Consider the following 10702-nt stretch of genomic DNA (forward strand, 5'->3'; position numbering starts at 1 on the left):
TGATTCACACCGAAGGCGTGGCTGAACCGTTCAGCTCCCACAATCCCTTCACAATTCTCTTTGATTTAATATTATTTCTTGAAGAAATCCACCCCAACCAGGAAGTCCGAAAAACGAAAAAAAAAAAAAAAAAATTCTATCCCACACAAAGCAAAACAAGCCCACCGAAACAAGTGAAAATGCCAAATGTCTCCAATGATGATCGTGTGGTAGCACCGAATGAGGGGCTTAATCCCTGCTACCTACTAATGGGTTCAGTCACACAGACGCCTCCATCCCATGAAGCTGGCCACTCACATGATATTTCGTTGGTCATATCTGACAGTTCCTCCTCCACATTTGGACTTGTACAATATCCTACCGGACTTCTCCTAGCTCACTACTACTCTCTACACACACCCGAAACCCCCCCTAGTTCCAAACATGGGGTTATATACTACGCCAATAACCTACAGTTACCAGGCTCGCTCTAGTCTACCACAGAGCGCACAAAAGTCTTGAGCTTCTACCCGTCGCAAAGACATACGGCTACACAAACTGTGTCTTGTGTTAAGCTAAACCCCGCCACGCGGCACACTGTATCATTTAGTTGGCAGCATTATTAGATAAGAGTGGACGTCAAGATAATCTCAGAGGTGGGGTAGATCTAGCAGACGATCGGGGGAAACAACCTTAGATTGCATGATGCACCAGGTTTTAGCAAAGACAGCATCTGGTCGACTAGGGTTGGCGGAACAACAACTTCCCGATCCACCGGCTCCATATCAAGCAGGGATGGTGTCCATTGGGGGTGTCAGAAGGAGGGACTTGGGTCAGGGACATGGTGTGAAAAAGGTCTAGAAGGAAGCTAATCGGGCATAGTGGTGGTTATCGTCTTTTGACTTTTCACTTGTGTCCTGGGGCGTTAGGTTCCGTAGATAAATCTGCGTTATGTTTCGGTGTTTTCATATTTATTTAATCCGTTTGCAGAGATCTAGATCATAAAAGTCTAATTACAGTCAGTCTACCGCCGCAGGATGATGCCATCGGTATAGTGGCAGTAGATGGGCACGCTGAATGGGTATGGATTCTACTACTATGTATTTTGATAGAAAGCCTACAACAGATCGTCTCTTTGTTCTGGCCTTGAGTTGGGGTAAGCATTGATCGTTTAAAAAAGGTAATTGAACTAAGCATGTTTTTCGGTCCCCCTAAGAGGATAAATGTTCTATGCACATGTCGCATCCACATTTTTTCAAACAGTCTTTGGCCTTGGAGCAAAATAGTACTATAGTATGCATGGGTTCCCTGAACTATCAAATTCAGCCTCGAATATAGGAATGTGTGTAGTCTTTAGTTCCATAGCTGCGTAGCTTATAAATATTTGAACTTTTATATCTCTTGAGCTTCCTACTATGGACTATATACTATCTCCCACGGAGTATATCTTACCAAACAGGCAACGCCGTAGTATACTATGTCCCTGTCTACTTAAATTTCTACGCAGTTAGGAGTAGTATTACTCCTCCAGAGGTACCCCCACCCCGACTTCCTGAAACCTTCTCCATATAACCACAGCACAGTAAAAAGTGGCAAAAATACCAACGACAGAAATGCAAGGAGGGAGTTCCCCCAGCCTAAGCCGAGCGAGTGATTCAACGACGGGCCAGCGAGTGGAAAGAAGGCCCCGAAGAGCGCACACAGGGTGGCATTAGCAGATAGTGCAGAAGCAGAGACGCCCTGCTCATCGAACGCGTCGACGAGGTAGTTTTCCGTGGGCAGCTTGGTGAGAAGCATACTAAACCCGATGATGCCGGTACCAATGAGGGGCACGATCCAGTGGACGTGTTTGTTGGCCGACCAGCCATACAATAATAAGCCCACGGGGAGCATAGTGGTGCCGAAAACCATTAGCGGGAGGCGATGTTCTGGCTTCGACTCTCCTTCTACCGCGCGGCGTCGTCTAACGTACCGGTCAGAAACCAGGCCATAGACGCATAGTCCGATTATGTTGCCGATTGCTGGACCGGGGATGATTAGTGAGGGTTATTGTGGTGGGTCGGTGGGAAAGGATGGATATACCTCGACCGAGAAAGGTGATGCCCACTGGACCATCACCGAAGCCGTACGTTCTCTGCATGACCTCCGCCAGAGTTGTCAGGATCAGGTAGGAGATACCGTACGTCAGCGCCGTGTAGAGGGACATGACTAGCACCACTGGAGAAGAGAAGAGTAGCCGCATCGGACGGACGATAGACTTGAGGATTGTGTCTCGAGGTGCGGAAGAGTGGTTGCGAGATGATGTGTGTTTGTGATTCCCGTCGCTGCGATCCTGTGACTTTTCTGTCGATTTTCGCGACTGTTGCTGGATTTTGAACCGGTAGGTTTCTTTGAAGATAGCTAGGGACAATAGCGATATGCTACCGACAGCTATCACCATAATCCAGATGGTCCATCGCCAGCCAAGGGTGCTGTTGATGAACCCGCCAACAATCGGGGCCACGCAGGGCCCGATTAACGGAAGAGCAATGGCCACCGCCATTGCGGTCCCTCGTTCCTCCTGGACGAATAGGTCTCCGATAATGCTCGGAGCGAGGGTGAGGGAGGTGACTGCCATACCGGTCATGAAGCGGAAGGCCACCAGCATGGAGATATTTTGGCTCAGCGCGGCTGCGATGGAGCAGAGAATAAAGAGAAGGTTCCCGCCATGGTAGACGATGTTGCGCCCGTACTGCTCTGACAACGGTCCGACTACAAATGACCCCACACCTTCGCCCAACTCCCAGATGGAGACAATCAAGGGCTGATAGATATTACCTGAGACATGGAAGTGTGAGAGGATGGTTGGTACAGCTGGGACGATGATGATAGTTCCGAAGTTACTGCACTAAGGGTGAATAACGGATACGGATCAGCGGCGAGCTTTAGTAGGATTTACTCACGCCAACATATACATCAAGGCAACGCAGATCACTATTGACCACTTTCGCCAACGGGGCCAGGTTGTGGGATCCCCGGGCTTCTCCAGGCACTGGGAACGGCCATGATTGTTCTCTTGCTCGGGCCGGTGAGCAGCGTCGCATGTTGTTATTTCCAAGTCATCGCCCTTCATGATTCGGGTGGTACTTTGGCTTCAGACGTGTTCAATTCTGGTCAGCGACATAAGGACAGCTCTACTTTGCACACCGACGTGTGGTTGTCTTTTAGGAATTCAATTGACCGAGAGGTGCATTTTGCGAGTAGGCAACTAGGTGGGCTTATCACAACCAAAGCCCGAACCTTGCACTGAGCAGGGTAGATGATACGATACTTAGCGATAAAGGTGTGATAATAAAATTAAAAGAAACAAAGAAGACGATGCAAGGATTCTTATCAATTCCACCTAACACCTTCTGGAACCCGTCCAGTAATTGCAGCAGCATCCTTGTCTAGTGGGCGTAATCGTGGGCTTCAAGCCGAGCCGGGGCGCTTCGCCACCACCACTACCCGAGGGATGGACAACGCAGCCCCGTCCACACATTCCTGGTACCCAGCCTGAATAAGCTTGAAAAAGCTTGCAGCGGCCTCGGCCTTGCCATTTTGCATCAGCTTTGACGCAAACTCCTCCATGGTCATCAAATGTTGGTCGTTAAAGGCCCTAACCAATTCCGGTCCCTCATCGTAGTAGTCTAGTTTCGCATCCTGGAATCCTGCCTGGTTGAGCAGGCGCGGCAAGTCCAACACCCAATCATGTCGCCCATTGGCGTAGGAGGCAACGCGGATTTCCTCAAGCGCAGGCGCCTGCACAGACGGGTTCACTTTCTTGATATTCATGTTCACACAGTCCAGCTCATCCCACTGAATGTAGCCGCCGGGTTTCACTAACTGGAATAGTCGCCGGATCACAGGTATTGGGTCTACGCCCGAGAGCACCAAAACGAGCAGCCGCACGTGCACGAGATCATACTGGCACTCAAGACTCGTGGGTACGTCCGCAAAGACATCCCAATGTCGCAGACTAATGTTGGAGGGTAGCCACCCAGGATGAGGAGCTTGGGAGAGGTCGATGTCTAGCCCGTCCAGCCGGCTGTTGGGGAAGTCGCAGGATACGTCAATCAACCACAAAGCTGTGCCTGTAGCAATGTCGGCAATGGTGGGATGAGAATAGGGGTCAGTAGAATTGTCTGAAGGGGGAAAGTGGACCGAGGGGTGGATGTGGAAGCCAAAGACTTCACGCCAGAGAAAGTGTTGTAAGTTTAGTCGGATGACGGAGCGGTGGGTCTGTTGCAGGGCGTATCCAAGGCCATCGGCAAGGCAAAAGCTGGCCTGAGAGAGGGGTGATGAGCCTGAGCCATGCATGCTGGGGAGAATTGACAGTGATATGGAGCGCTCTCGAGTTAGGTGTGATGGTAGTGATCCAGACAAATAGTAACAATGGATCATGAGCCGACTATATAGGCGTCAGATTGGAAGGCAATCCCACTTCCTCGCCCTAAGGGCAGTTAGGTTGTGTGGTAGTCAGACTAGAAAAGACCCTTAATGTAGCCACAACAAAGAAAGTGAAACAATACACACCAGCAGCTGACTGGCTGGAGGGTAGTGTTGGAAGACCCTCCATAAGCCCTAAGCTGCGTTCCCAAGGCTTAGCTGTGCTTGGCAAGGGTACCGGCGTTTGATGATGGTCACCATCAAAGCGCACGATACTGCTGTCAAAATGAAAATCAAATTGCCTGGGGCAGGTGAGATCATTATAGCTAGGGCATAGCCTCCTCACACATTATAATCCCCTAAAGCAAAAGGGAATGATCGTGTTACGAACAGAAGGAGTACGCGATGTTGACTATACAAGGATCATGTTGCGAATCCGGTCCGCCTTCCCCGTTTAGGTGATGTGCGTGGTGGTCACTTGTCTTGTCTTGTATGTCGCATGAAAGAAAGTACTATAATAATGCCAATTATCTTAAATTCCCCTGTACAAATGGAACAAAAAGAAAACACCCCTCAACTCCGTCAGAATGGCCTCCCTAAAAGAACGAACTCCACCCCAACCACCCCCAACCTTCACAACGACTCCAATTAGGATCATCCAAGGAACCAAATATCTAATCGAGCATGCCCGTTGAGCCCTAAAACAGATTGAAAGGGACGTACAGCCCAACACTGCAACATTCAGCAACGTCATTCTACCCCTTTCTCACATCGACAACAATCCGTCTTCCAAGTCCCATATCTTTGTTTTTTATAGAGCCGTATCGACTAACCCTGAACTGCTAAATGCCTCCACCGAGGCCCGGAATCTGCTGGATAGCTACAATGTCGAGACGAGGATGGATGGCGGGTTATTTGCACTGGTTTACGCTGTCTTTCACAAGAGCGAAGACCTGGATGTAGAGTCCCATCGCCTGTTGAAGAAGATGTATACGGGTTTTGTTCGGCATGGGTTGAGATTATCGTCTGGTTGCCAGAGGTATCGGTTTCGGGAGATTCAGTCGCGGCTGAGTTGGATTAAGGCTGAGTTTCAGAGAAATCTGGTCGAGGCGAATAGTACTGGTATCTGGTTTACGGTTGAGCAGTTAGATGGGTTACCGGATAAATTTCTATCAATGTTAATGAGAGGGGAAGCAGAAGGGGACAATGAGGACAAGATCCGAGTGACGTTTAGTGATTCAGACCTCTTTCAAACACTGAGATATGCGAGGGACAGTGAGACACGGAGGCGCATTTATATTGCTAACGAGAACAAGTGTGGACAATGTGTCCTTGTTCAGGGAGGCTGTACTGCTCCGTGATGAAGCAGCTCGCCTTCTTTGGTATCCCAGTCATGCTGCTTTGCGGATTGAAGATAAGATGGCTAAGTTTCCAGAGACTGTGAATTCTTTTCTCGGTGATTTGCAATCTCAATTAGGAGAGAATGGTGGGAGAGAAGTCGAGAAGCTAAAGCAACTCAAGAAGGCCGATCTTGAGTCTCGGGGAGAAACATTCGATGGCCGGTATTTCTTGTGGGATCATCAGTACTATCATCGAATGATGTTGGAGAAGCAGTACTCGGTACACCAACAGAAGATAGTGGAGTATTTCCCTCTGCTGGGTACTATTATGGGCATGCTGGAGATCTGCGAGACCTTATTTGGTCTTTCTTTCAGCAAATTTAGCACAGACCAGAGGACAAAGCTAGCTAATCCTGGGGATGCACTTGTCTGGCATGGAGATGTGCAGGTTTTCAGTGTCTGGAACAGCGACGAGGGCGATGGCTTCGTCGGCTATCTTTATCTGGATCTTTTCCTTCGGGAAGGTAAATATGCGAATGCAGCCAATTTCAACCTGATACCAGTCTGTTACAATCCTTACATCCTCACATTGATCAAGACTGACTTTCAGTAGGGCCTCACCCAAGAAAACGGCACACGCCTATATCCTGTCACAGCGGTGGTGTGCAACTTCTCCAAGCCTGGTTCGAAAACTCCCTGTCTTTTAAAACATGACGAAGTTGTTACCTTTATTCCACGAACTGGGCCATGGAATCCATGATCTTGTGTCAAAGACCACTTCCTCACATTTCCACGGTACAGCGACAGAAGTGGACTTTGGCGAAACCCCCAGCCAGATGTTGGAGAACTGGTGCTGGACACCATCAGTACTACAGTCATTAAGTAGACGCTACTCATATCTTTCCTTAGAGTATTATGACTACTGGAAAGAACGAGCAGATGGGGAACCTCAGCCTCATGAGCAAATACCTGACGCGATGATCTCGCGTCTTCTCCGCACCAAACACGTAAACATTGCACTGTTCCATCTGTGTCAGTTGCATTTTGCTATGTTTGATATGGTAGTCCATGATCCTGGTAATCACCACGCGATCGAGGAATTAGACATCTCGGCGAAATACACTAACCTCCTGGCTGAGATTCTACCGATGGACGGCCCAGAAGATGACGACTGGGGCCATGGTCAAACACGCTTTCAGCACTTGTTGGGCGAGTATGACGCAGGGTACTACAGTTATTTATTGTGAGATGCATTCTTTTAACCCGAACATTGACCTGATTACTAATATCTACAATGTAGCTCGAAGGTCTATTCCACAGATATGTTCTATACCGTGTTCAAAGCAGGCCCTACGAGCTATCTAGAGGGCTGGAGATACCGATATACTGTGTTTGAGAAGGGAGGAGCCTGGATGGGATGAAGGTTTTGACTGATTTCTTGGGGCGCGGACCTCAGACAGATGCGTTTTACAAGGAGCTTTGTCAAGCGTGACACTTTATAGGGATGTTCTAGTGAAGATGAAGGTCTCATTAAGATCAACAATGTGGTTTTGTACGGCTTTTTAACTATTGACTCAAACTACGCACCGCTAACCGGAGATGAATACCTAACTCATACATAACTCAACTTGAAAGGTTACAATAAGCATCAACGGACGCCGTGCTATAAGTAGTACCAGCCCGGCTGTTATGGGAAAGCGGCGCTTATTGCTCGAGCTTTACCGGAGCAAGTTCGCAGTTATAAACGAAGCCAGATGATGGTGGTGAGGAACTAGGCTACAGGAAGGGCGACTAGATATGCGATCAAACATAACATAGGATAAGTAGTTGAGTACCTCTTATAGTCAGGATATCGAGAAAAAACAACAAAGGTCATCAATAAGACAAGTCATGGTTGGAAGCGTACATCAACATCAACATCCGCTAAGAACTACAACACGACATAATAACATATGACATTAAGCTCACGCACAAGATACGGGATCGAAACAACGACAATGGGGTATACCTCTCTCTGCCACAACTCATTTCTTCCAACTGACAACAGAAACCAAACAGACGAAGAAACAAGAGGCTTCCAGAAAAAGATGTTACAAACGCTTGGGGCATGAAAAAAATCAAACAGCATCAGCATCAGCATCACAACATAGTAGCGTAACATAAAAAACATCAATCATGCAGGTCATCAGAATCATACAATCATGTCGCCATGATGGACGTGATCGGTCAGAGCCTCAAACCCGCCCTTCTCTTTATAATTTATACCCGAACAAGTCAAACCAAAACAAGAAAAACCGAACCCAGAATGCCCCCCATAACCTGAATCTTTTCAGTAACAAATCATCGAACTTTTCCGCGCGTTATCGCATCTTGTCTTTTTTATGTTTTTCCTTTTCTTTGGTCCAAGTAAAGGCGGCCAACCCAGAAACGAGAAATGAGAAACTTTTGGCAAACGACGTCTTTATCCAGAGCTTTCAAGTCGGACCTCGGTAAATATAAGATCAAAGTTCGCAAGCAAGCACGGAAGTGAAACATAGTACCCAGGAAGAGGCAAGCTAGTATCGACCGCTGTAAGTCGACCGGCTCGACCGTCGACTCGCGCGATCGGACCGTCGGTCGGGACGAGCCCGCCGTGGGTCTTCTAGCTGTCTCTGGGCCACGCTTGGCGTGTAGTCAGAACCATTCGTCAGGTACTTCTTTGGTCGTTTCCCTTCAATGTTCAGTTCCACTGCACCCGCGTCGCCTGTTCGGAGACTGATCTTCTTTCCGCCAACAGACTCTTGTGTAAAGCTCATCGTAACGCCATTCATTGTCATGACGATGTTGTTATCTTCTTCCGTCTTGGCCCCGCTGCCGCTACCATTCTGGGTCCGTGCGTCGCTACCACGGCTGCTGTTCGAGCGGCTCTTTTGGCTGCCGCTGTCGCTCTCCGCACGAGACGCCTTAGATTTGTACAGGGCATCCTCCGTCAATGGCGTCGGCACTACTTTGCCGGAACGAGATGCCTGGTACTCCTCAGCCGACCGTTGCTTCTCCTCAATCTCGTCACTGTCGTCCTCCTCATCCTCTTCATCATCGTCACCATCATCGTACTCATAGACGGTCGGCCGTCGGCGACGGGAGTTCTCGACCGCAACCCGTGATGGGCGCGACGATTCATGGTATGATGTGGAGGGGCGTCGAGTGTCTCGAATGCTGCGGGTTCGCGCAGGAATCACGGTCTCCCGGGATGACCGTCGATACCCATACTCTGGCAAAGCATCTCTCATGTCGGACAGGTCCATCGAGCGAGATGGGTGGCGATCGGATGTGACCGATGGCGCAGTCACCGCTTTGCGGTGAAGTTCCGGCCGTTTCTGGATAACGTGCGGCGCCGGCTTGTGCTTCACCGGTGGGGGCGGCATGCGGTAATAGTCTTCTTCTCGGTCATGGGAAGAGTGGGAGGGAAGCCGTGGTCGGGGTGCACGGGGCGGCCCGAGATCCAGGGAATCGTCATCCTCATACGCCGAGGGCGGATCATAGTCGACGACGGGTGGCCCGTAAGTGGATCCGCGCCGTGCCCTGCCTTGGTCCCGCGTCCTGGAGGCCGACCGTTCCTGGCGGTCGGGCGGACCATACTCGGACATGGCGGCGGCAAAATACGGGGACGGTTGACCGTAGGGTGAGGGAGCATAGGCTGGCGTATTGGTGTAGGCGGACGAGGATGGAGGGGGCCCATGTTCATAGCGACCCATATGGCTGGGAGGATACATAACTCCACCACCCATCCCGGGAATCATACCATGAAAGCTCACCGGTCGGTTGTTGTTCGTATGATAGGTGTACGAGCGACCGTTGCGAGGCCGGTTGCTGTGCGAGACGTGGACATCTTGGACGGCGGAAGGAGCATACCGCGGACCTTGTGGCGATGGAGGGGGGTAGTCGTGGGCGGACGACGTGGTGGATGGCGACATATAATAGGGGTAGTCGATGGCTCGCGGTTCAACGGGGGTCGAACCATGATACAAGCCTTGATCACACTCCCAACAGGTGCCAGGGAAGTGCCGCATCTGGGAATTTTCCCGTCTGCGGGACCGCGATGGCGACCGCTGCATGGAGGCGTGATGATGGCTCACAGCAGGATAGGTGCCAACTTGCATTTTCTCGTCCCAAGAAGGGCGAGTAGGTCGTTCTTTTGGACGGTCTTTGCGGTGGGAGCGAACACGTTCGAGGTCGGCTCTCTTGGGCGTCGTGTCAATTTTAAGAGGGACAGGGTCTTTCCGGCCCGACGGGCCAGATTGGGTGCTGTTTACGGTGGCGGCAGTGCGACTAGAGTAGCCAGAATCGCTTGCAATATCAACTAGGGCTTCACCAGCTGATCTCAGGTCCAGTTTCGAACGTTTAGCAGCGAGGTTGGCGACTTGACGGGTGTCCGGGACGATAACATGAGCGTCCTCGTCGTATTCCTCACAAAAAGCAGCATGAGGAACTTTTCCAGTCATGACTCCTGGACGGCCAAGGCCCAGGTTGGGACCCTAAAGGGGGGTGAGGGGGGGGAAGGGGGGCTGGTTTGGGAAAGGTGCAGTGTGGATGACGTGAAACGTGGTGATCCAACAGGGCTTCGCTTGTAGATTAGGTACAGCAGCCACCAGTGCTGCTGCTCATCCGAATGACTCAATAATATTTTTAGTCCCTTCCCACCTCTGCTTTTTTTTTTTTTTTCCTTGTTGGGTGCCTGTTCAGTCGCTTCTTTTTTTCTCTCTCTCTCCCTATCGTTTTTCTCGGACCCTCTCTTCCCTGCGATACTTCTCCCTCCCCGGCTAGATCGCTCTACCGGTAATCCACTCTCTCTGGGATAGTGTCAGAGATGGAGCAGAGCCTGCAGATCAATCAAGTAATAGTTCGATGGCGGCGCGTCTAGATTGCTGTATGTCAACGATGAGCAGTGGGTGCAATGTGGCAGTCGGCCTTCGCATGCAATGTATCCATCGAAAAAA

General features: G+C 50.2%; 4 protein-coding genes across 4 annotated transcripts; 1 reads left to right on the forward strand and 3 right to left on the reverse strand.

The window, feature by feature from the left end:
• Positions 1-1371: 1371 nt before the first annotated feature.
• On the reverse strand, positions 1372-3260 carry BDV27DRAFT_43002 (MFS transporter). Its single transcript, XM_032076621.1, has 3 exons — positions 2922-3260; positions 2062-2861; positions 1372-2000 (listed from the first exon to the last, which is right to left on the reverse strand). The coding sequence occupies exons 1-3, from the start codon at positions 3089-3091 to the stop codon at positions 1471-1473; spliced, it is 1500 nt and encodes a 499-aa protein (XP_031923352.1). The 5' UTR covers positions 3092-3260; the 3' UTR covers positions 1372-1470.
• Positions 3261-3429: 169 nt separating this feature from the next.
• Positions 3430-4317, reverse strand: BDV27DRAFT_161842 (uncharacterized protein; the record flags this gene model as incomplete). The annotated part of the gene is made up of 1 exon (XM_032073297.1): positions 3430-4317. The coding sequence occupies one exon, from the start codon at positions 4315-4317 to the stop codon at positions 3430-3432; it is 888 nt and encodes a 295-aa protein (XP_031923353.1).
• A 319-nt stretch (positions 4318-4636) lies between these two features.
• Positions 4637-7218, forward strand: BDV27DRAFT_148851 (M3 family metallopeptidase; the record flags this gene model as incomplete). The annotated part of the gene is made up of 8 exons (XM_032070976.1): positions 4637-4697; positions 4845-4849; positions 5094-5712; positions 5753-6288; positions 6340-6447; positions 6500-6969; positions 7027-7114; positions 7150-7218. 8 exons carry the CDS (start codon positions 4637-4639, stop codon positions 7216-7218), a joined length of 1956 nt encoding a protein of 651 aa, XP_031923354.1.
• Positions 7219-8250: 1032 nt separating this feature from the next.
• BDV27DRAFT_43048 (uncharacterized protein) lies at positions 8251-10386 on the reverse strand. Its single transcript, XM_032076622.1, has one exon. It carries the CDS (start codon positions 10205-10207, stop codon positions 8282-8284), a length of 1926 nt encoding a protein of 641 aa, XP_031923355.1. The 5' UTR covers positions 10208-10386; the 3' UTR covers positions 8251-8281.
• Between the last annotated feature and the right edge of the window lie 316 nt (positions 10387-10702).

The sequence above is a fragment of the Aspergillus caelatus genome (genome assembly GCF_009193585.1).
Source record: "Aspergillus caelatus strain CBS 763.97 unplaced genomic scaffold BDV27scaffold_220, whole genome shotgun sequence".
NCBI classification, from domain to species: Eukaryota; Fungi; Ascomycota; class Eurotiomycetes; order Eurotiales; family Aspergillaceae; genus Aspergillus; species Aspergillus caelatus.

What these genes read in the sequence shown, in the direction of transcription:
- BDV27DRAFT_43002 (XM_032076621.1), bottom strand. Translation starts at nt 3,091, where the DNA reads ATGAAGGGCGATGACTTGGAAATAACAACATGCGACGCTGCTCACCGG. An exon ending in GCCTTGATGTATATGTTGGC is followed by an intron (nt 2,862 to 2,921) that starts GTGAGTAAATCC and finishes CCCTTAGTGCAG; the next exon opens with TAACTTCGGAACTATCATCA. An exon ending in CATCACCTTTCTCGGTCGAG is followed by an intron (nt 2,001 to 2,061) that starts GTATATCCATCC and finishes TCCCCGGTCCAG; the next exon opens with CAATCGGCAACATAATCGGA.
- BDV27DRAFT_43048 (XM_032076622.1), bottom strand. Translation starts at nt 10,207, where the DNA reads ATGACTGGAAAAGTTCCTCATGCTGCTTTTTGTGAGGAATACGACGAG.